Source organism: Varroa destructor, unplaced genomic scaffold (assembly GCF_002443255.2).
Source record: "Varroa destructor unplaced genomic scaffold, Vdes_3.0 BEIS01000005.1, whole genome shotgun sequence".
In the NCBI taxonomy this organism is placed as follows: Eukaryota; Metazoa; Arthropoda; class Arachnida; order Mesostigmata; family Varroidae; genus Varroa; species Varroa destructor.
In genome coordinates this window covers 1,355,710-1,380,969 of record NW_019211458.1, presented here as the reverse complement: position 1 = coordinate 1,380,969, position 25,260 = coordinate 1,355,710, and the positions used below count along the sequence as shown (strand labels likewise).

At 38.5% G+C, this 25,260-nt stretch overlaps 2 protein-coding genes and 1 non-coding gene across 8 annotated transcripts in view; 2 read left to right on the top strand and 1 right to left on the bottom strand.

Annotated features, from left to right (window-relative positions):
* Positions 1 to 553: 553 nt before the first annotated feature.
* Positions 554 to 24,849, bottom strand: LOC111250738 (dual specificity protein phosphatase 19-like). Of its 6 annotated transcripts, XM_086989658.1 has the most exons (7): positions 24,678 to 24,849; positions 23,294 to 23,328; positions 20,134 to 20,217; positions 4,418 to 4,567; positions 3,367 to 3,597; positions 1,486 to 1,565; positions 554 to 1,275 (listed from the first exon to the last, which is right to left on the bottom strand). In XM_086989658.1, exons 1-7 carry the CDS (start codon positions 24,737 to 24,739, stop codon positions 1,183 to 1,185), a joined length of 735 nt encoding a protein of 244 aa, XP_086845784.1. In that variant the 5' UTR covers positions 24,740 to 24,849; the 3' UTR covers positions 554 to 1,182. The 6 variants fall into 6 exon arrangements, with proteins under 6 accessions (XP_086845784.1, XP_086845783.1, XP_086845785.1 ...); XM_086989657.1 differs by lacking the exons at positions 23,294 to 23,328; positions 24,678 to 24,849 and adding an exon at positions 20,458 to 22,308; XM_086989659.1 differs by lacking the exons at positions 23,294 to 23,328; positions 24,678 to 24,849 and adding an exon at positions 20,934 to 20,961.
* On the top strand, positions 6,406 to 6,477 carry TRNAT-CGU (transfer RNA threonine (anticodon CGU)). Its single transcript has one exon. It is a non-coding gene; the product is annotated as a tRNA-Thr (tRNA).
* LOC111250736 (TWiK family of potassium channels protein 18-like) overlaps positions 13,557 to 25,260 on the top strand; it is a 36,495-nt gene continuing 24,791 nt past the window's right edge. Inside the window, exons 1-2 of the transcript XR_015328000.1 lie at positions 13,557 to 13,900; positions 17,695 to 18,280. The gene's annotated coding sequence lies outside the window, so the exon portion shown is untranslated. The remainder of the gene's footprint in view (positions 13,901 to 17,694; positions 18,281 to 25,260) is intronic.

The following is a 25,260-nucleotide window of genomic DNA, read 5'->3' as shown; positions in this document are numbered from 1 at the left end:
CAGGGAATAGGTATTTGATGGATACCTTAATAATTTAGACTATTTTGTTATTTAAAAGTAGGCGGCATAAAAATTCGATGGAACTATTTTTAAGAATAAAGTGGAAGATAATTTCTTTCCCCAATAAAGTAACGCATGTCAATGTAACTTTGAAACAGATTTATGTCTCTGATCGGACATTCAACAGAAAAAGATTTTCGATGTTTATTCAGTGAACTCACTATCTGAGTGTGTGTGTCAACATGCGCAGAAGTGATTTTAACCTTTTTCTTTTTTATCATGGCTCAATATCTTAGATTCTGGATACAGCGTAATTATTTGAAAGTGGGCCGCCATTTCAGGCATCCTTGGTTAGCCAAAAAGCAATGCCCATCACGTAAACAGTCGTTTCATCTATCGGCAAACCTAGAAATATGCAGATTCAAAGGTATTTGAGATGATATTAAGGTAGCCGATTATCGAAATGCCTTTTTGGTTAATATTGTACATAGCGTATATCAAACTTCAACGGACATGCATCTGTACACCTGCTTCGAAAGAAGACACCACTATACACCAAAGTAGCATAAGGTTTCTCATTCGTGGTCCTCTGAGAGAAGTTTTATTAAAAATTATAAAATATTTCATGGTTGTCAGCGTTAGCACAACTGTTTCACATGCACATCGATTTCCTCACCGCTTGGTGTAGGATCATATCGCTAAAATGAGACTAAGGAGACGTTGACACAGTCGAGGATTTTTCACAGTCGATCAAAGTGGGTTATTTACACATTTGTGATAAGCAGAAATATTTGTCGTATGTATTATTGTTTCAGATATCTTCATGGTCGTATTTGTAATGAGAATTCGTGTACATTTTATAAAAAGACACATGTATGGTACATTTCTGTACTGGTACGTCCTTATTGTTCATCACTTTTTATTAAAATAGGGCTTCGCCATAGTAAATTGGGTTTTTGATCTTGAGAACCCCGTACAAAACGTCTCTGAAAAGTGCTATGAAATAGAATAAACTATTTAGAAAAAATCTAAATGCTTCGTAAGATAACGCATGCATTATTTATGCATATGCGTATTTTTTATCGCGTCATTGGCGTATTATGGACACTTGCTTAATAAGCTGGAAAATAAACTGGCTGGTGATGTTAATTCGTGAAACATGTTCCCTCAGCAACAGAACCATTAGGTTGTGAGAGGATGTATTTCCTTTTCATACTCTTTCAGTTGCTGCATGAATCCGTCATTGGGCCGTATTATTGGTCGCTCCATCCGCACCTGGATATTCCATTGACAAATATATAGAGAATATGTTTTGTCAATTTACTTGGTTTTAATCCAAAAAAGTTAAAATAACAACAACTTGAATGCAAAGAGCTAGCTCAAAGGAGAAACAGTCGGAGGATAGCATGCGAAACATAATAGATAGAATTCAACGTGATATTTATGGCAAATAACGGCATCTCAAATGAGTGCACGGAGCCTCACCTGATTTAGGGCAGGAACCAGCCGCATCCGTTGTCGATTCATCAGGTATGCTATACAGATTGTGCTGCTACGGGACACCCCTGTAGCGCAGTATAGAAACCACACATAATCACAGCACACGAATAGCAAACAAAAACGAAACACTGTTACCTTGCGTCGTATACAAAGTGTTCTAAAACGCATGCCCATATAGTTTAGTTCACTACTTTATTAGATAAACTAATGCAAAATTGTTAGTATCTCGTAGACTAAAAAAGGGCTTTCAACATAAAAATACAGTCACTTGTACATGGAATAATAATATTTTATCTATTACACCTTCGCCCTGTTTATCCGAAAGGACACCGTCATCTCGTGGCCGACATCTTTTATCGCTTAATGTGTTCGCCGTGCTTCACACAACGAAATCTCCCGTCGTTTTGACGTATATCCTATTTTTAGCGTAGAGATTTTGGTTCTCCTCTCTGGCCATTAGGACTCATGGTCACGCCAGCAGCGAATTTCTGCGGCCTTACTTTGCAAACTGGCAGACGTCACAGCCGAGTACGTATGCACATGCCCCATCAGAAATTCCTCTCTCCGAAAAATATTATGCCATCATACAAAGAACGTTTTTTCATGCATTCGAATGATTTTAATAATAGCTCTTGGCTATCTGCGCAAGTACGAGTTACAAATTCTTTAGATCATAGCGACAGAGGATACTGTGCAGCAAAGCAAGAAACATCCCGCCTTCCAGTTTTTTTTGCCATATAGCGATTATTGTTTCTTACTTATGACTCAATGCTCCACGAAATTAGCATCTTTGTAAATTTTTGAAATAAGCATCTCAACTCGATGATCAACCATCAGCGAGATGGTGCTTACATAACGCAAGACTAGCCTAGTACTGGGCTCCCAGCATATAGTCTCTAACCGCTCAGTCTAACTCATAAAAAGTTTGCTGATCAGTGAACACTGCTGATCGCTATACGGGTTTATGAATGCTGTTCAAAAGAATTCTGAACAAACCCTATACCTAGCCCCTCTAGAAGACTGACACTCAGACTAGTCGCAAGTCTCGCTGGCTTCCCTATAACGACAGAAAATTGTCTCACCGAGAGTGCTTTTTTTGGAGGATAGCGTTCTTATAGCTTTAAAGCTTTTCCACAGTTCCTCTGCATCGATTTCGAAATCAAGCACGGCCCAGGCTGCTCTTCTTTAATGTCTACGCGCATAAGCTAGTATGATGGCCGTTTCCATCTTTTTGTAATAAGCCGCTCGTACCCCTTAAGGCATCCTTTCAGCTTTCCCTAGTTGAACACCAGCATGGCAGTTCCCACACATCCAGGCTTTGGATCCCATCAGTTTGAGTAATCTTTTCGCGACTTTCGCCGTATAGTCAGCCATCCTATTGCTGCCATCAGAATGGAGCGGGCGAGCTGACTTAGCTTTGTAGGTGGCTAGCAGGAACGAATGCATCACAGCCACTCGCTTTATGTCTATATAGCCGTAACCGTAGATTTGATTTATGGCATAATAAAATGAACTGAAATTAAGAATTTAAATAATTAGAAAAAATATTGAGTCTCAACTGAAGGTCGAATCAACACGTATGCATTAGATATCACTTTGGAATCATGGACAGGAGCTTGAATTTTCGATAAGATTGCGTGCGTTTTCCCTAAGGATGCAGTGAGCAAATACGCAGGGACTTTTCATAGCCTGCTTAGAAGTACTGCAGCCTACCGGAGTCCCCTGAACACCAGCTATGGCGTAATAGAGGAACGTATTTTTTTCAGTACGTTTGGGTTGAAGATTTATCATGATTCTCATTGCGATAAGATCTCGTAAGTATGTAGCGTAGTAATCATAGTTGTTCAGCCGAAGATAGCAACTAACCGGCGTTACAGTGAACTAACGTCGAACCTCCTGTGGACATCGCTTCATCGATGAAGTCGAAGCACTCTTCGAATACTAGCCGAACGTTCTGTTCCGGTAAATCCAAGAGCCGAAGTTTCAGATATCGGAAGTGTTGAGGAAAATAATTGGGGATCCCCCAAGCAACGTTAATGATGTGACGAATGTTCCGCGATCTCAAAAGTTCTAAATTTGATGCAACGTCTTGTGAACCTAAAAGAAGATGCGGAATAATGAATATTGAATGAGGCATAAACTTCGTTGTAAAAGAAATCCACCGAATTTTCCTATGATTTTTATGCTTTTGTTATTATATTTGTTTGGATAATATATCGTTGTAGGAGTATAAGCATAAACTCTAATTAGCATTTTTTGATCCTGCATTTCCCAAGACTGACGTATTCGTTGATTGTTCATTCTAAATATTAGAGATATTATATGTATGTAAAATAGGTGGAGGACTAAATTCATGTACTGGTTAGTCTTTAGAGTCCAAACCGCATAAACAATGCAATCCTTTCTCCTTTCATATCGGATAATTTCATTATGACGATCGACGACTCTGGCTGTGCATGGTGAACTATCGTTCTTCAAGTCATATATGATTCAAACAGAGAATCGGTTATTATCGGTTGAGTGATTCATCCTATCATTAATAGTAATTATGATTTCGAAGCAGAATGCCTTCTTAGTTTCCAAAATATACGTTGTGATTATGTAATAGAATTGTCCATCTGAATATTCTCCTCCTTTATACACCAGTCTTTCTGTACACTCAATTAAGTGGTGTTCCATGATCTAAGAAATGCTGAAATTAAAAAGTCACCTTTCATAGACTAAACACTTAACTTGAACTAAATATAAACCCACTTTTTGTACGCACATTAATTTGATATCTAACGTTCTATAATGAATGCAATCGTGACAATGTACGTAATATCTGTAATAATGTCGATCATAAATCACGAAATGGGAAATTGCCACGTTTGACGTTTTGTAAAATGTAAATACTGTAGAAAAGGGCTGTACTTACTGAGATAAAGTCCAGGCGTAATTGAAGCCATTTGGAGATCTGGCTTGAAGTCGTAGACAAACCCGCGGCATCTCTCTTGTGTTCGTGGCTCTGGGTTTAATATCCCCGAAAAACCTCCTGCGCTATTGCGTCGTTCAAGTAATACGTTTCCTAAAAAATGTAACTAATATTAATAGTAAATGTATTTAAGTAGCTGTAAAGCACATCAGTATATATGTGTTCGTTGGCGGAGACCGTATTCGTATGATAGCCGTTTAGTATTCATTTATGAATGGAATACCTTATTAGACATTTAATTGAAAGTCTCTTAGAAGGTGCAAACCAGTTATTCTTAATTGTATGAACTTTTAGTGTGGCCCAAAAATCCACCGGAACAATAACAGAGATATCTGCCGATCCCGAAATCCTGACGGTGCTCTAGATGGCCTCGCCCGCCGCTATATAATATTCGTCCATTATAGAGGGTTAATTTTACAAGATATGATTTAATTTCGGTACATGAACAGCACAACTTTGCCACCTTAATCAAATGAGTAGGCCTTCTGCCCACAGTCACTTGTCCGCGGTCGCGGTTATGTATTTCACATCACTTGGGTGCCAAGTATTAGGCCATCAAGTTCATGCGATTTGGACAAAACAGTGAACAAGCAACCCTAGAGGTGGGTGCGTTAGAAGTTGTCCTAAGCAAGTATGATTGATGGATCCAAAGGTGTAATTACGATACGCATATTACAATGTTAAACTATCAACTACCTAAGTAACCAACGTTTTGAGCATCGTTTTTCGATTAGACAATTCTAAAACGAATAATCATGACAATACTTAATTAAATTTATGTTTGAAAAAATCTACTAAGATAACTTTACCACAATTACGGTTCTCATGGCTTCGATATGATACGGCATAAAAAGCGAAATGATAGGACGTCCTTAATACGACGAGTAAAATAATCAACGATTATATTCAGTGAAACAGGAACGGTGTCTAGTTCTATGAAGGTTCGATTTGTAGAGTGTATATTATGTCTATAATTTTATAGAAAGAAGTTAGAAACATGGTGCGCCTTATATTTCGCAATAAATTAAATATCTGTCACTACGTAATCATACGATGTCATTTTTCTAAACCCATGAACGGCAACGAAGCCATTAATATTGACTTTTCTATAATTACACTTGAACCAAGAGATCAATGTGACACGATTTTCATCTATTTGCGTACATATATTGAGCTTTATCACCATCCATTATATATATCCAAATGATATAACGGAATGGATTATATTGATAAATCAATGCAATCGTACGGGCCTTAGTTAATACATCATACAGTTAATACTCACGGGTAGAGAGCCAGGCGAAATATTCGAACGTAGCGTCGTTCATTGACACTCTGCATTAAAGCAACATAAAGATATTTAAAGCAAGGGTCAACTGTTGGTCGATTTCTATCTATTACCAACCTGCTTCGGTTTGCACACGCGTCTCGACTTTCTTCAGTCGCGGTAGCCTGCTACGAATATCACTAAGCAAATTCTGCATATTTTTCGAATCCCGTAACTGTTAGTTCCCGCAAACCTATAAAGCCTAACAAGGACATAGGAAGACTTTTAGTTTAGTACTTGAGACTTTCTAAAAACATGTAACTTGACGCATTGGTTCTGTTCAGATGTCGCTCGAAAATTCTTGCGCATAGCGGCGCGAGAGAAGGCGTCGGAAACAGATGTATTTGTAAACAGACGACCCTTACCGCTGAAACTGCTCTGAACTAGCAGAGGAGTTCTGCATGTGTCAATATCAAGAACTGTGCGCAGACAGACAGGCGCTGAGCTGATCTTGATTTATCGTCGGCTAGTCAATAAAGAACACCGAAACATACTGCTGCTTGCTTTTTTAAAGTATTGGATGCCATAGATTGAATTGAAAACTAAGCCTGGGGGATTTCCCTGGTTCAGGTATGGTTTTTGATGGTTTGGGTACGTTGGCCGTGGCTCCGTGGCCAAGTGGTAAGGCGTCTGTCTCGTAAACAGAAGATCGCGGGTTCGAACCCCGCCGGGGCCTGATTAGTTTTTACTTCAGTTTATGTTACTTGGATTTTTCCTTGTTGCCCGTTACCACCAAAACAACGATAATTAAAAACTTGCGTAACCAATAGGGAAGACGGATATCACTCCCATTATCTTATGAATGAAACAGCTATTGAATATGTTTCGTATTGGTCGTATCATTCTACGCAGCAGCAAACGTACATGTAAATTGTTTTTTTTTTCAATTAGTATTTTAGTATTTGCACGGGAAAGTATAAGCACACGATTGGCAATGAACTGTTAGGAGAAACGTAAGTTAACTCAGACATTAACATATTATTCAAGACGTGTAGTCAAATAAAGAGAGTATTAACTGAAACATCAACTTTGTAATAATCCGCTAGATTATAAGATTATCTGAAAGGTAATTTTTCTGTTGCGGATTGCTGCCTTGTTTAATTTCATTTGAAGCTCTTCAGACAAACTATAAAAAAGATAATTATAATATCTGCAGTTTTTCTTGTGATTATCGTTGCATTATATGAGTGAAATATAGACGACATGGAAGATTATGTAGTGCTACATTGTTATCATTGCAATATTTAAAGTGCATGTCATCCTATTTGACATACGACAATTTATGGAAACTTCAAGGTGATGAGAAGGTAAACGGTAGTTTGTTATGGGGCTTACGTGAAGCCACTCAATATTAAAGAGAGAACCAGCATAAACGACAGACAAAAATAAATTCGAATATTTTCTTTGTTGGAACATATTCACATAAGACCTTCTAACCACCAGTTAACAACGGAATTAATTATTTAAAAATGACAAGAAATTACACAAAATTGTAAATACGGCTTCGATGATTTTGCAACCCGCGACCTTCTTTTTATCCACATAACACTAGATACTGAGCCACAGACACATATTCGAGTACAAACATACAGAAAACTCGTGATGATAGAGCTACGTTTATACTGGATTTCCTATCTTAAAAGCATCTTTTTTGAACGTTCCTTTTAGCTGTGCTATTTCGGAAAGTAAGGACGACAGTTGGATAGAGAGACATGCCACCAACAACTAGTAGGTACACAAATCAATTTCTGAAATTTACTCGTTCTCTGGAGATCATTTGTAGAATCTGGAGGTTTAACATACAAAATCTGCTCTAATCCCCTATATTGAAAGGAGTTTAAAAGCTCTTATTTTACTAAAAAATGCCACTTGTTTTGGAACATGATTCTGTGAAGAAGCTCAAACAGGAGCATATTTAAGGTCGGCCCTCATGCCGCCATATAAAATACTGACAACACTGCGAGGATATTGGTGTTTATATATCCTTACCGCTAAAAATTAACAACTCGGATCATTCGGCCTGCTAATAATACTCTTGCGTTTAAGGTTACAAATTTAGTACGAGAGGTAATCTTTAGTTTGAGAGCGCAATACAACTTTGCCATCTTTTCGGCAAGCAACATCATGTAGAGTGTACCTCTTTAAGTACATCGATATTCGACGGTCCTGGCGTCGCAATCGAACTTCGCAACAATGTTTCATAAGATGTAGTTAAATGAATGAAATGTATGCCAGATGATTTTGGTCGTCCATTGTCTTCCTCGTAGGGTTGAACTGGTAGTGTGCCAACCCTCAATCGGGTTCAAATATTTAAGACGTTCACTTTAGAGACCTCTTTAGAATCTTTGTGAGCGGAAAATAAACACATAAACTGGTGTTAATTAGTGCTTTATAGTAAAAAAAAAACGGCGGCAAAAACACTATACACTTGGAACATAAAATTCGCGTAGGTAGCCAGTCGCGTTTTCGTGCTTATAGACAAATCTAAAGTGCCGCAAATATAATTAATTACTATTTTGAGAGAAGTTTGTTTTTCTCCGACTTGGGTATGCGTGTGTTTATCGTATTAATATGATACGCGAGTGGGGTAAAGAGTGATAGATAAATTGCTTTGACTATTGCTCGAGACCGCGGGCTCTCTGCACAAAACCAAACTTGTAAGCGTCCGCTTTTTTCAAGTTTCGCAGGCCGGTACGCTAGCAGGTAAAATCACGGGTCCGGTGGGATGTGCCTGGCATTAAATCGCCTTGCATTTCGCACTGATTCGTAATTGCAATTTTTTTTTCTTTTATACTAACTCTAAACAATTTCCTATACGTGACATACGGGAGTGCTCGTATTCGGCTAACCTATTGATGTTCGTAAAAGTAATAAAGTAAAAAATTAATTGAAAAAAGGGGCGTTTGTTTGTCCAGTAATCAGCCAAGATACGTTACAATTCTGTAAAAATAGCCGCTAATAATGTTTACTTAAAATAGGCGATAAAATTCAAATAAGGGCTTTTAGAACGTATTTAAAAGATTCGTGCATTGACTAAGATGTCTATTCCAAGGCGCGCGTAATACGACATCAGCATGCATCACACTTAAATGCATAGACCAGTTGTTAGTCAGAGCTGTATATGATTTTGTTCCTCTTCTCAAAGCACAAGGGTAAGAATAAATAAGCTTAATTTTAGTACTAGAGACACAATGACGGGGGTACGCCGTGGCGCCAAAACGTAGGGGGCGCATTTTCAATAATGTGATTAATTATCTAACAGTTTAAACAAGAAAAATCTCAGCAAAATAATGACAAAATGGATTACGTCGAATTTTGACATAGTACAAGGAGGTTGCTTTGTGATCACGGAAGGTATCCGAAATTATTCGGAGGTAATTTTTCGAAGGACGGTCGAACAGACGTGGAATTTGTTTTTACCGTCAAAAGGCCTGTAGCAAATCAGTTGAGAAACTACAAAAAGGCTTGCGTTAGATAGTCGATACAAAAAAAAAGCCCCGATTTTCATTGTGACCGATGGGTGCATGGCTTTTTTACGGAAAATTTATTTTTCTTTAGTGCCGTAATTTTCAAATAGTATGGATTAGAATAAGTAAATAAAACAATTAAATATTTTCTCTTATGTTATAATTTAGAACTTCTAAAGCCATCTTGAGAATGTATGCTTTTTTACCTTGAATCATTGCAATGTCACGTTGGCCCGCATTAGTTTCGCTTCCTTACGCGCCTCGTTCGTGTTTGTCTTCAAAGCTATTAATATCGATATTGTAATCATTGTATAGTTTTAATAGCAACCATACCATAATCATATTGAATTTACGTTCATACTATCTCAGCACAATCGGCTCATGTTAAGCGCCGCCTGGTGCCCATGATAAATAAATCTTTTCACGCATGCCTTTTTCCAGTTCGTTGTCAAAAGTTTTCCTTCATTGATTCGATGCTCCTCGTAGCCGACGGCGCTATGCAAAATATGCCAGGATCTTGATGGGTAATCTAACGATCTCTATAAGAGCCTGAATAGAATAACGGTTCTTTTTTCCCATTCTATCAACTCTAGCGTCACAAGCCTGACAAAAAAACTGACATCGAATTTTCATCGGTAAACATGACCAAAACCCTTCCGTACGCTCCGCAGTTTGGTTTCTAACTCTGTCTCCCCATATACGTAAGAGTTAACAACAAAAGAAGTCTTTCTTCCGAGTCAATTTTCTAATTGGCGACGATCACTATTAACAGATAAGTAAGTGGCTTGTCTTATGTATATATATATATATATATATTATCTACAAAGGTTAAACTAATCCGTTTGCGATAAGGCTAATGCATGTTTGTACAAGATCGTTGTCAGGGCATATGGGTTTGTTGCTTGTAACGTGGCCGGCCAACATTAGCTTTTTCAATGGACTTGGCTTGTCATGGTCTGGAGATCTTCTAGTTGGATTTTGATGACTTTGCTAGATGCTTTTATTTTATGTTTTCTATGTACATGTCAATGTTCTACCTGTTAGCTGGTTAAAACATTTTTCTGATAAAACTTGCCAGGCCGACGCGCTAGAAACCACAGCATCTCGTATTGTCAATATCTGATATTTAAGAAAAACCTGTTCATGGTGATGTTTCACCATGGGCTTTGGCTTCCTTAGGACTTAAAGAAATAACATTGGCCTTTTATATATAAAGTTCCTATGGATTGAATGTCGTGCCCTTTATGTTGGTTGGTTGCTTACGGCATTATATTTGGCTATGGCAAATGAGGGTATATTACTAAGAGGTAATAGTGCACAAATGTGCCACCTCCATCTAATAACGAAGTCTAGGCATGATTATAAGGAAGCAAACGACTTCTATTATAGACGAGTATACCTGGTAAAGGTTATAGGAACAATTAAGAATAGTAGGTTCGAACATCACGAGAGTGTATATCGCCAGCACTGGATTCATCATTAAAATACGCCCGAGACAATTAGTCATAACTTTGATAGGTCCGTAAAAAGTTAGCCGTAAATTATTGGGAATTAAACCAGTTCTAGCAATCAGCACCCGTTAGAACCTGTCATATTAATCTTTATGTGTGCATGCTTACCTATTAAACCTAGCGAGATTTGGTGATCTAGATTCAAATCTGGGCATAGATGCGCTCCGCCTATACTTAAGCATCTGAAGCAATGTTTGTCGACTTAAGTTTCGAACTTGAAACTCGAAACATTTATTTATATTATAATAAGCCAGATTTGCGCGAGTGGCGTGTCCTAGTCTGGACATCCGCACAAAACGTTTTCGCGAAACTCTTTTCTACAAAAAAACTACTTCTACCGCACGGGATAAATGATACAAACCCGAAGGAATACAAATAAAACTTCAGTGTCTACGGGGCTGAGTATGCGTACTGGAGGTTTTTTTTACTTGTGTCTAGAAGGACTCCAGAGTCAAGGGTCAGGAGAAAATAGGTGCATGTAAATTAATTTTTGTATTTAATCGTCCTTATCAAATCATGGGCCTGTCATCTCAAAGAATAGTCGAACGTTACAATGCTTCATAGCTAAGTTTTCCGACCAGTTTTAGGAAATACACAACTCAAGGCAATCATATTTTTTAGGCGAACAATCCACCCATAAATGCATGAAGGCCTTTGAATGAATGGCTTTAGAAGTTACGACTCAGTATAGTATTGTTTGAACGTACAGGTTTTAGTGTCGACTGTGCACACCAAAAGCTGCTTTAAATCCAAAAATAAAAATGCAAGCTGGTTGTACAACTTATTACTGGCCTAAATAATATCATTGTGGGTTATTTTCAGCCACTACTTGATTTGATTTAATTGGATTGGCTCGATATATTTTTAGGCTAAAAACGTCTAGAGTTGTTGTTTTTAACAGTTTACTCAGTACAGTACTTTGTTTATGTTGCGTAAGTTGTTCGGAAGTTACTTAAAAATACTAAATGCCTTTTTTACTCAAACCAATCAATTGCTAGTTCTGAGATTTAATGACAAACATAAGCTGCACATTATAAACATTTCGCACAGGTCGCGTTTCCACATTTTGCCACATGTAGAATTTCCACAGACACCGAACGACTCCTACGGGTTATAGAACCGACAAAGATGGGACCATGGCTCGATGGTGATAAGGAGCGCCTTTGCGTTTCACGCTGTCGATTTTGTAGCTTAGCATACATGACGCTGAAACGCTAGTTTTGCCAAGGACAAAAAAATACCAACCCACCTTTCCACTTACCTACCTGTTTATCCAGAGTGAAAGCACAAAACAGGCCTGTTTCGCCATTAGACTTCTAACAAAAACAGCCGAAGCGTCCAATAGGATGCTACTTTAACGAGTTCCATATCACCTTTGTAGAAAACCTTCTGCGAGATGTTCATTTCAGTTTCGGGAAATAGCATTTACCTTGAGAGAGTCATTGAGCCAGTGTTCCGTCGTAGAATTGATATATTATTTCTACGGTTTTTTAGAAGCTTTTTCGATGTTTTCGTTCTATTATTTAGCGAGGCCAATAATCTGAGGTGACTATGCTGTTGAATTGCAATTGTATAAATACTTTTTAACACGATTCAAAATCTTGAGTGAGGTCATATCATACAACATAAAACGTATTGTTAACAGTTCATCGTATACTAATTATACTCCCAAAACGAATACATTATCAAAGTCGCACGAGTTACCTCGAGACCATTTAAAGCTCTATTATTACGAACGATTGTAAAATTATTCAGCGTAATTATATTGACCAATTTACGAAACAACCTTATGTCAGCAGTTTAACACTAATCCCCAAAAATCAATTCATTGTAGACCTCATCATTGTGCTTCTCTACACATAAAGGCGCCACATATTTAAATCATACGGGTATAGCAACAGAAAGCTATAATCTAATCCATACCAGGCTCGTCACCCTCACCCAAACATCTGAGTAGGATGCTCGTTGGCCAGCCGTACAGCTGAGTATGTGTAAGCTTATATTTCTACTTTTATAGATTAAGAACGATACACATACAAACTCGATAACAGCAACTGGTCGTTGAGCTACTTCCTACTGATAAGACGTTGCTCCACAGTAAAGTAATGTAGACAAAATCGTATTATGCGAAAAATCACTGAGTTAGCTGAAGATAAAATTCGGCGCCTTCCGATGTAGATCCATTGCCGAATCCACTTTGTCATTGCGGCAGACTACTTAATATATATATATATATATGCTAATTGAATAAAACTTTTGAAACGCAGAGGTAGCTTCCAACATTGAAAAAACCTCATATACGTTAACGCGAGCAGGATCAGTCTCTGTCATTAGGCCTTTAAATATAAATCCAACAACAATAGAACTCGCCTCTTCCCGTATTGCAACACCTTTACTCAATAAAATACATATGCTCAAGACCGAAAAACCTGAACCTGGTTGAATCAGGTTCGCAAGACGCATGCAAGCCTCGTTGTTACCAAAATGGCCAAATACTCTTCTTTATAATAAAAATGACATATTTAATTGCCGTAATACCTTAAAAAATAACACCAAAACGAAACAATGTGACGGCAACGTTATATGTAGTCTAGTAGAAATTATTTGTTCCGGAATATAACCGTATAAAGTAGAATAAAAGAGATCAATAGCATTCGTTACGGTATATATGTTCGTGGCAGTGTCGTAAAGCAGAGCGCTATGGTCGGTGAGTATGGCGGGTTATCGGCTGCTGTAGCCCCGGCCCTTTCTCAGTTCCCTCCAGAGGTCTCCTAAGACTTTGTAGGAACCGGTGGGCCCTCGATCAGCACCATCTGGCCTCATCGTTTGCTAATGCAGGTCCTATTGACTGTGTTCTATAGTACACTAGGTGATATATGCAGGAAGATTCTAGCTAGCCTTAGGTCCGTCTGGTGCTGCTCCCTCTGCAGCTGCACATCGAGTGCGTGTGAACGAATGCAGAAAACAGGACGTAACCCATGTGTACAGTAACGGATGCATATCAAGCGACCAGCCAATTCACACGGGGGTTCGAAATTGCAAAAAGGGGACCTCCAACATGGTAGAGTGCATTTGCTAGGATAGTGATCCGAACCGTTGTACAGAAGCTGCGGAACACACGGTGAGAAAAGTAACCACGTTTTGATGTTGATAGATGGCGTAATGGGACATACTTTTTACTTTAGTTTAAGTTACTTAAGTAACTTAACTTAGAAACATATAACTCAAATTCAATAGCAATTCATTATACAATATAATATACATTAGATGTCCGTAATACCTCTGTTTTTACATAAAAGATTAATTCTCCCTATATCTTTACAAAAGCGTCCTCTATGTATATATACTTTCTTTTGGACAGTGATGCAGTACGCAATTGAGAAAAATATTCGTATCTATCGTGCTAGTCGCTTATTAATTTCGTATAGAGAACCGGCTAGTGCTAATATTGTTGTTTAAGGTTAACATACAAAACATTTATTTTTAATGACAACAGATATCCCGTTTTGCTGTGTAAACGTGCTATTATATATCCTCTAAAGGTTCATATAGCCACGAACTCCGTGTTAGAATTATGTGAGAAAATTAGCTTATTTATAATATACGTCAAAGAGAATTTACGGTTCATTATTAAAAGGAAAGCTTCCACTGCTAGGTTGTGATTTTTTCACGAATAAACACGCAACCCTTTATCGCTTCTAAATTCAACCAACACCTTTTTTTATGTTGAAGATAAAACATAAAAAGGGGCCTTTTGGATCGGTCTATATGTAAAGATGTATGTAGAAATTATTCACTGTAAATAGTCTAAAAAAAAATGGTACAAACATGGTTTTGTAGTGTGAAAGTGTCGCCCCTGTTTAATTTTAACATTAAAATTAGATTAAGATTTCTACACATACATTATACGTCACTGAAGATGCTAAATAGAAGCTAACATTGCTTAGGTAGCAACTAACCTGTTATCCACATGCTGTCTAATTAGGCATTCCTAATATGTACATTTGTACATACGCACGTAAATGCTTTTCATCTTATTAGATCGTAACCGAGATAATGTTCCCCTTAATTTTTCCTAATCAGTCTTTTGTTTCGTAATACGTCGCCATATCGGATGCTATTGCGTTTTTAGACGTTTAAGATATGGCTAATAACTCCAAATTAACAGAGTTTGAACGCCCAGGCGCTAGGAAATGAATATCGGCGGGCTAAAACTGGCGCTATGTATCGCTCCGGAGATAAAAACATAATTTATTAGCTGACGCGCTTTAATTAATGACAAACGTCTAAACATATCACCCGCTAAATCGGTAGCAAGCGCACCTTCCGCACCCGTGTTTTGCGCTATGTAGTACATCGGCGGAGGCACCCCGGTTTTGCCCCAGACCTTACGTCTTTCTGCAGCAGCATCTCCCTGCGCTGTGTTACTATTTGGTACAAGTTTCTGAGTAAAAAGCAACTCTGTTAGTTTACCATGATGCTATTAATTTAGGTGCTAGTTCCTGAAAGTATTATCCATACGTAAAGAGTGCGCATGCGTAAGAAATACGCAAATGTATTGTGATACTCTGACTGCCTCAACGACGGGGAAGCGGAACGCCGGAGTTGTTAGCCACGAGATCTGGGTTCTGATTGCCAACAAAGACTCACCGATTTTTCAAATTTTTTTAGTTCTTCATTTCGGTTTACCAGTAATTATCTTTTACTAACATGAGTACAGTTACATAGCTTACACATGTGAAATTGGATCCTTACGGTGCTACATGTGTCATTGATCGTCGCGGAGATATTGATCCTGAAAGGGGTACCGGTCAATCCTTACAAAAAAAAAACTAAATACCAATCGAGGCATAGGAAGAAACACACAGAATCGTCTTTAGTGATGAGTAGCATCTGGTTCCGCATCTACTATAGAACGCTCGAATAGACAAGCAGTACAAACGTGTATCTCTTTAATAAATATGTTGCCTGTTTAGTATAAAGAGGGCATTTCCTTGTCTTCATCATACGAAGCGTGTGCCATTTTTATGAATAAAATAAATATATGACCGCTCAAACTAAGCTCGATTTAAGGGTTAGAAAAAGCTCATACAGTAGAACAACTTGTTGTCCCAGGCAGATCTTTTTTGCTGTGTTGACAAAGAAGTACATTTCGAACTATGGAAATATTGCAAACCGGTTAGACTGACCTAAGTACCCTTAAAGGTCCAAATTGAACGTTTTACTAGAAGGCAACTGAGAATTAATGCTTGGAAGCATGTGAGAGTGACTTTATGTAGGGGCAATTTTGCTCTGTCATAGTAATCTTTCTCCTTCTTCCGGGATCCAGCCTGTACCGAAGGTCACGTCTGATTCTCGACCAATTGCGTCTCGTTGCAAACTTCCCCTAATTGATCGTCGGTTCCAGGAAGAAAAGAGCAGCCAGTCATAACGTGTAAAAATCAATAGTTGTGTTTTAAGGCCTTCTTGAGTGAATTTCAGGTACAAAGATAGAATAGATATTCGTGTAACCATTCAGCTTTCTAATCGATCGTTTTTTCCGCCAGCCTATCTAACCGTCAAGAATACGGACAACCACTGAGCGTGAAACTCCTTTAGGCCCTAGCTAGTAGTTTAAGTTGTTTCTCTTAAACAAGACAATCAAGCCTTCCCAAACTTAGCAATACAAATATGTGGTGGTCCTTTATCAGAACTTAGTGTTATTGAAGACATTTTGTATTAAACGTCGATTCGCCTTTGCGTCTGGTCCGTCCGTACAGGTCGCCACAAATCAGGTGTTGTGATTTATCAAGACAATAGAGGCCTTAATTCGTCTAGGACAAATGAGCTCCTCTTTTAGCTCAACGAAATTACAGTATGTATAAGAAAACGTCACTGAAAGGCAGGGCTGATGATTTTGATTAGCGTCCAGCTTTGACGACAGTTACGTTTGCCAAGACGGCACACAAGCCTGGAACCGCCAAACTACATTTTGGTTCTCCAGACACCTGTTGGAATCTCACGTGTGTGGCCTATCATAGAATAGTACCAAAACGTTTTTTTGCCGATTGACACCGAAATTTTGCTGTTCTGTCAAAACATTTTTTCACCTCTTGTAACAATCAAAGTAATACATCCGGGTGCTAAACAATTCTGGCCGCTCAATGGACTAATGAACACCTGAATTCACATAAATCCACTTTTACATTAGGCTTTCTGGGAGGTGAGCGATCTTTTAGTGTACTCTGCTTCTCAGATCTGCGACTTTGCAGAAAAAAGCATGAAATACCCAATGGGTTTGAGCAGACAGGGGGCATTTCTTTTTTGGAAGTCACCCTTTCTTTTTTTTAAAGGTGCTGAGATCGTACTAAATTACTTACGGCCGTAGGTTTGCACAGAAACGCCCAAGTTGGTATTACTCTGAAGTTTCATATTTCGTTGGCTGTTCCAATGTGGCCATGAAGACTTAATTAAATCTCAACTAGAGGTAACTACTAAATGTTATATAGGCAAACAACCTATTGGTGCACACATTGTTATTAAGTTTAGGTCTAACTCTAGCGTTTTCCGTCGGAGCATTAACTTATGCTTACATCGAATAATATAAATATAAAATTAGTTAGGTATCTACTCATTAATCACCTATCAAGCAGATGTGCAAAGGTTCTCAAATTCTGATTAGCGGATTACTGATAGATATGAACCGTAGTCTTTGCAATACTGGGACTATTGACGCTCGTGCATACTCATAAAAAAAACATTATTAAAGACTGGCTAACCATAATATTTTACCTCACGCTGGGTTTAGATTAACTCCTATCGTAATTTCAAATGTATCAAACTGTTGCTATCTACCGTTTGAAAAATGATAGATAACATTTAAAGATAAATCTGAAATAAGGTTAGCCTACTTCATTTGTTCTTTGATTCTTTTAGATGGGTACTCGCGAAAGGTCGCTAACGCCGGAGGGTATACCGGGAGGTTCTCGTAGCTCTTCACGTGTCGATACTCCTACGATGCGGCGTCGAGCTTATCACCGTTCACAGATATCTGTCATTTCGTTTCAGTCCGACCCTACTCGGCCCCCCCAATATTTCATACTGAATCCAATGCATGTAGTGAATTTAACAGCGGATAAAACGAAGTCGTTCGGGATCCGCGTGGCTCAGAAGATTAAAGCATTTTCAGAAAAGTGGTTCTCCCATGTGCTATTATTGAGCTTTTTGATGCTGTACGCAGCAGCTGGTGCTCACCTGTTTCAGTGGCTCGAAGAGGATTTCGAAACTCAACAAAAGCAAACTATAATAAACTTTCGAAGTCTTGTAGTGAATCGACTCGCGGAAATGGCGCGGGTCTACAACCAAACGCAATGGCGCCAGGATGCTTTGACACGTGTGCTTGAGTACGAGGAACAAATTCGAACGTTAGTGCGAGAAGCTAGTCTGTACACACCGTCCGATAAAAAAGTCTGGACATTTTGGGGAGCGCTTTTTTACTGCTCGACGGTATTCACTACAATTGGTAAGTTTCAGTCATTAGTTTTCAACATTTATTTAAAGATTACTTCAGCCAAATTTACTCGTTACTACGGCCGGATCAACAGCTCCCAACCGTACGAAAACGAGAATAGGTAAGTCGTGTATGTCGAAACAAGTGGAACCGGTTGAAATTTAATTAGTATGAAAAGTCTTCGATATTTTAATCCATATTATTTTTCAGACTGAATAATATTTTCAGTCATATAATCACAATGATGCGCAATGTCGTTACGTGTCTCAACATGAGAAGAACTATCCTATTTTTTGCCTTTATTTATATAAACAGTTTTAGTTAAAGGAGGTGCGCCAGGTACTGACGAACAGGTGAACTCCAGTATTATCAAGCTATGCTAAAGGTATATATACTACGTAATAAGACTAGGCTCAAAAGGGTTCCTTACAGAAATTCTGTACATCCACGACACAAGCATAATTCCGAATCATCGAACTTTTATTTTAGTTAACTTCGAATTATAAACGCAGGGTCGCGAATTGCTGGTAACAACTATGCTTTACTTCTAGACGGTTAGGGAGATACGAGATCGCCATGTGTGTGGAAAACTTTTGCTTTGAAAAAGTAAATCAGTCCAAGCATCCAAACTGCTCCTGTACCTGCCATGACACTGTCCTAATATCCCCTAAAACCAGTAAGTCAGAAAGAGCTAATTAAGTTCCGCTTTTTACAAGTTTATGGTTAGGTACCTTATTGTAAAACCTATCGAGTACCTTATTTTAAATCTACTTACTTTTTCCATTGCGAGTACATTAAAATCTTATATAAAGATTGACTTATGTTTGAATCGCCATAGGTTTAAAATTATACCACGCTGTCTCTAGGAAATTTGCGAAATCTTCCTATGGATTCTATGTAATTAGGTATCGGAAATCGACAAATAATCATCAACTTCGTCAGGGCCAATCTAGTACAGAAATTTGTTGAACTCTATCGACAGCCGTAGACTCATTTACCTCAAGTAAATGTATGATATTCCTTCCAGGCCAGAGATTTCAGTAGGCAACAATAGAGATCGAGGGGGACTCCCACAGAGAGTCTCCTATTGACAAATGGATCGTAAAGTAAGGAAAAGTTGTCGGCTAAAACGAAGCTGCCGCTCATAGGTATGCCTCGAGATGAAGTTGGTATTGTTCACAATGCGACTTACAAAATTATTATTATTGAAAAATTGGGTTTAAATAATTTTAATGTAAACTGCACACCTTTCTTTTATATCAAGTTCAATGTAAACAATTATGGCTATTTTACGTCCAGCTTACAAAATGATAGGTCAACGGGAGGCTGTTTTACCGTATATCGTTTCTAGTAAACGAAATTTGGGTTGATCTGTGGAGGCTCCCTGTAAAGAACCTCTATGCTTTGAGTTTTACGTCGAGCGTCGCCGTTAGGCATTCAATCAGGAGGCCGATTTCCAGCACGAAACGACGCGTGTCTATGATCGGATTCGACCCTAGACCGCATCGTGTGAAGGACCTGGCCAAACCGTAGTTTCCACGGCATTCGGTGCTCATGCATAAGTTTACATTTGGTACATATAGAGGGTTTTTTTTTTTTACTTTACAACATCTGCCGACTTAGTTGAGGTTAAAGTTAGATAAAAATTAATTGAGAATATAAAAGTATTAAGTCGATCAAAAAATAGTTTCACTTCTTCAGTTCAATTTGTGTAGTATTCATGTTTGTAAGAGACTAATTTTACCTTCCTAAATAAATAACTGGGCTTTGCGTCGCCTTCCTTCGCCATTTAAGTACCAGTTAGACCCTGCGGCTGATAAGGAAGGCACCTATAAAGGGACTCTTTGACAGGACAGTTTTCGTACCTTGCTTCTTGCTGTGCATTACTCGTTCCCTACGCCGTGTTGCATGGGTCCGAACAGCAGAAGTCCAGTAAAGCCAGGTCCGAGCTATAAATCAGGAATGACAAAATTAAAATCAACAAAAAAAACAAGGCCTGTCAGAATTTTTCGCGTCGCCAAAGCCTTACGGAAGCAAATCTACTCATATAACCAAAGAACAGTACGGCGCGCTTCCTTTTCAGGGTCATTGTATAACCAATTTCTCGATTCAATTTGACGAGCCTGGTCGATTAGTTATACGCATATGTCAAGCCCTAGATAATGGCACCAAACTCATGAGGGACCCACCTGACTGTCTTAATGCAAATAAGCGATTTGCGACAGTAATGCGACTACCGTCAATCTGCCAAAAAATTCTGAGGGGACGCGATCGGATTTTTGTCTCACAGGGCTTGTAATTAATCATTGTTAACCACTTTTAGCGACCTTCTAAAGCGTGCTTTGTGGTCCATACTGGCATTTTTACCTTTGAAGATCTAAAAAAGCAATCACTATAAACACTATCGGATACTGTACATAAGTCTTCAATTTATTATGCAGCTTCAGTCACATATTTAACTAGAGGCGAGGAAGTATTGAAAAACGTAGTAACCGCTATTGATAGTTGTTCGGCCACATGATCTTATCGCACAGAAAGTGTTGCAGATGAATTAAGCTAAGAAGTATAAATGGGAAGCTGTCCAGAGGGAGATGGTACTCAGAATCAAATCGAATAATTGAATGGCAACGGCTAAAGATTTTCGAAATTATTTTTCGATTTTTACCTTTTTTCCTCATGTCTACATTTGCTAACGAAGCTCACTAAAAAGTATCATAGCAATCACTAGCGTGCATTATGATTACCCAATAATTTTTTTACAAGAACTTCTGCATTGATTGACAATCTGCAGACGCACATATATAGATATAATGCGGACGTTTCGCTCAGAGGCAGCCCGGAGTGAAGCGATGAATAAATGACGCCACTTTCTTATACAGGTACATGCACAGTATAAATGTCTAATATATACGACGGTGTGGAATAAACTTAAATGATGTTTTATGATTCTGAACATGTATATTATTATGATTTTCATCATGTAATGTGCAAGTTTATAATTTTTCCTCAACTTATTATCTATATACACATCGTATAAGAGTAGAACATGAAAAATATTGCGTAAGGACCTCTGCTGGCAAAGGTACGTCATTGCATGTCCTTCCTGTCCAACGATGTTCATAGATGACTCAGATTTATTTAAAGCAGCCCAACCATAACATGTTACGCTTTGACACGAACGCATGCGGTGAAAGGTCCTTAGACATTTATTTTGTATAACACCGCCTAAATAAACGTATTCTACTGTGTGGCAGGTATTTTCGTTATGCAGGATATCCAGCTACAAAAGGCTACTGTAATAAGCCATGATCTAACTACGACGGCCGTCTTGATTTGCCAAGCTCTTTAGAGCGCTCGTGTAGGCTTGCATCTAGCGAATTTCACAATGCATTTGGCCTTGTGCCGATACAATCTTATGTGTCATTCTGTACCACGAGCTGATGAGTCAGTCGAGCACTACAATGTGACAATAGTTTTGTGCCTTACGATATCACACACACACACACACACAAGCAGGTGACGCAAGGGAAGATAAGGTCATTGACAACTAATGCTGCGTAATTCTTTAAATGTCTATTAATTGTAAGTAATAAACTTTTTGAGTGAAAGTGTTTCGTCATTTTTATCTGCCTCCTATTAATTGAACTTGTCTTCTTCGTACATTTGAAAACTGCTGAAATACATAAATTAAGGTCTGGGTGTTCGTATCAATCTAGTTAATAATTTCCATAGGTTTTGTAAATACACCTGGCTAACTGGTAATTTTGAGGAGAACATATCAGCTTTTCTAGATTTCGCAGCATAAAGTATGTATTCGAAATGCTTCCAGATGGGCACTCTGATCGAAATATCGACTTGTTTTTTTTTTAAATAATTGTAAAAGTTTACTGTTGTACACCATAAGGATTTCAAATACATCGTATCTTGCCAGTCTGGGTAACGCTGGCGCGACAATCATTTACCAGAGTACCATCTGTGAGCGCTAGACCGAATGAAATTTCTCAGTCACAAGCCCACAATTTTCTTGGAATATTTCGCCTGTCATATTTTATTGTTCTGCCTTGTCGTTAGGCCCCGTTAACACGCCATATACCGCGGCCGTTGTTACTAAAAAAAAAAAAAAGTTACTTAGCCTTTCGTTATATGATTATAAATCTAGAGTTTACAAGGTATGCCTACCTATCTACCGCAAGGGATGGGTAGCGAAAAGCTAGACGAATAACGTTCACTTGTCCCAGTGACAGATTTACGCACAGCTAACTAAGAATCTTTATTCCGTCACTTCATACACTATTCTGTACAAGAAGGGCCATACTGGTTCATATAGGCGGTATCTAAGCTTTTTTGTTGTGAAGAGCTAAGCTGCTATCTCTAAAGCGCGGGCAGATTTGAATGAATATTACAAGTACGAATTGAAGCACTTATTGAAAGTATGAATGTGTGCCTTTTTGAAGATTTTTATAAAAGATAAAAGCTTTTACTGTGTGATTTCTATTGCCAATCAATTATCTTATACTAATCAGTCAGAAAGTGTTTCAATTACGTTTTCTCCCAAGCTCAACGGTCCATCTGTGCCAAGCCGTTCCGTACTTTTTCCATATAACGAACGGAACGAACGATTCATTGCAGAGATGCAAACGAGGCATAATTCGATATATGACATCCCAATCTGTTGTCAGAGTGGGTGACTGGCGGTTCGTTAGATGCAATGTAGTCATTACTCTACGTGCAATATGAAGTTTTTCAGTCTCTATTCTGAAGATAATAATTACATTACCGTTCGTCGACTACCGTTATTTACTTCGGCTCTCTTAACCCATCTGTTTCGCATGAATATATCTACTCTAGACGTGTCGAACGTTTGTGTACATTGGGAACTTAGGTGCCATTATTGGTCTGGCAGCCGTACGGTTCTCTTCATTCAATCTTTCAGCCCACAAAAAAGGGTTGATTCGGGGCCTAGGCCGTGGGCGACAATGGGACGTAACATCAAACTTGATATAATCTCTACTGAACGATACGTACAACTGTGTGACCAGCGACTCAGTAGTTTGGTGAACCTGCAACAAATTTCAAGAAGATTTACTCGAGGCAGCGGTATCAGGCCCATTGCCAGCCAGAGTTCTGCTGGTGACCCCATTATCTGTAGCATTGACGCTTGCTTGGAAATTCAGGTCTTCTTCAGTTGGGGTTTCTTTGCTAGTATTAGCTATCTCACAGATTGGTTGGTTTGGTACTCTATAGTCGATCGGAAGTGACCAAGACAAACTTTTGTAGTCTTTAGGTTCGAAAAGATCGCCTCTATGATATACCATAAATATATTGCGCCACTCAAATGCTCATATAGGGGTTCAGCTGTTCCAATCCAATAAGAATAGATCTCTTTGAAGATAGTTCGTCCCACTGTACCTCCACAAAGAGCATCAAATAAAAATCGTCACTATTTTCCATACGAACAAGCAAGCGAGTCTCCTTACGCATTAGAGTAACAGGGAAGTAACAAGGAAGAAACAAATGATTCAGGGAAATTTTTCCCTTTTTAAAACTTAGAGAAATATGGCAAAAAATTTAGACGCATGTTCATGCTTCATTGAACGAAGGCTTTTGTCTCAATGTCAATGTCAATTTTTTGAAAGCTCGGTTATAGTCACGATTAAGCATATGCAGAAGATAATTTGTGTTGAAAAGAAACAATGAGCGGTTGCCGGTGGAGGAGTTTCAGGGCACCAATAGGAACACTTATCATTCAGAGTGAACGACATCTTCCTCCTTAAGGTTACAAGGTAAGAGTAGTTAACCGATACTAGCTCTCGTGAAGGCACCTGATTTGTCATACAGACCTTTATAACTAGAAAGCCTTGAGGAAGCCTACCTCAATTGAAGAATGTGTCGCCGGTGCCTTTGTATGTAAATACCAAATGTATTATACGGAATAGTTACCAAACGAGTATTTGTTAAGCGACTACATAAAAGAAACAAAAGTGTAATTAAGCTATAAAATACGAAGTTGTGCAATGCGTTCACTTGTACATTAAATTAAAGAGCTATTTTTTTTTTGCCAGAGTCTCATTTATTCGTAATCGTGCTTAGGTAATTCCACAAAAAAAGTGGGTGTATCTACACATACGTACAAAGATATACGTTTGTATACATGCGTGTGTCATAGACTTGAATTTCTCCTTGGGAAGCTAACTAATCGCTCGAATCGATTGGAATTAATTAAGATTCCAGTACGTCGGTACATCTACAGAACGATTAAGTAGATACTACTTTATCCTTATATATATATACTTATACTACTTTCTAGATAGATATCGTCGATGCTACTGTTAGCACAGCTTCGTAGTAGCGCTATTATCGTTGTCCTTTGATTGCTCGTATGCAAGTTTGCCTTTTGTAAAACACTCACCTGAGTAACAGCAAAAGGTGGAGGCGCATCAGTGGCGTCTGTGACCATGATGCGGTCTCCATAGCACTGCAATGGTCACATGGGCCTAGTCAGGCAACCAGTTCCATTGGGCACGTCCCGTTAAGTGTTCCATTCTATTAAAGACGCGCTAGCGTTCTTCCTCTGACAGCAATAAGGTGGCTACTGAACAGAATCGAAAGGTCGTTTTAAAGATGGCAGGGCGCTGTTTTCATTTACCTCGGTGTGACTCATCGCTAGGAAGTGGCTTAGGCCAATCAGGTATACAGAAGATGTTATGTCTTGAAGAAGACACGCTGCTATGCGCCGGCGGCGCTATGACATGCATACACTCGTTAGTCCATGCTTGACCGACTGAGATGAATTGAATTTATACAGTATAAATAAATACGCTATATCTATACATGCCATTCATAATACGTTACGATCAAATAAATACTTTATGCATATTTTTTTTTTAGTCTGTCGATTACGCTGTGATGCATAATGTTTAATGAAATATATACAGTAGCGTATAAATAAATAATCTTCATAGTGATTCGGTTAGGTCGTCAATGATAGTAAT

What these genes read in the sequence shown, in the direction of transcription:
- LOC111250738 (XM_086989657.1), bottom strand. Translation starts at nt 20,575, where the DNA reads ATGATTAATTACAAGCCCTGTGAGACAAAAATCCGATCGCGTCCCCTC. An exon ending in ATTTGCATTAAGACAGTCAG is followed by an intron (nt 20,218 to 20,457) that starts GTGGGTCCCTCA and finishes CCTGATTTATAG; the next exon opens with CTCGGACCTGGCTTTACTGG. An exon ending in TGGTTCCTGCCCTAAATCAG is followed by an intron (nt 1,276 to 1,485) that starts GTGAGGCTCCGT and finishes TGGAATATCCAG; the next exon opens with GTGCGGATGGAGCGACCAAT.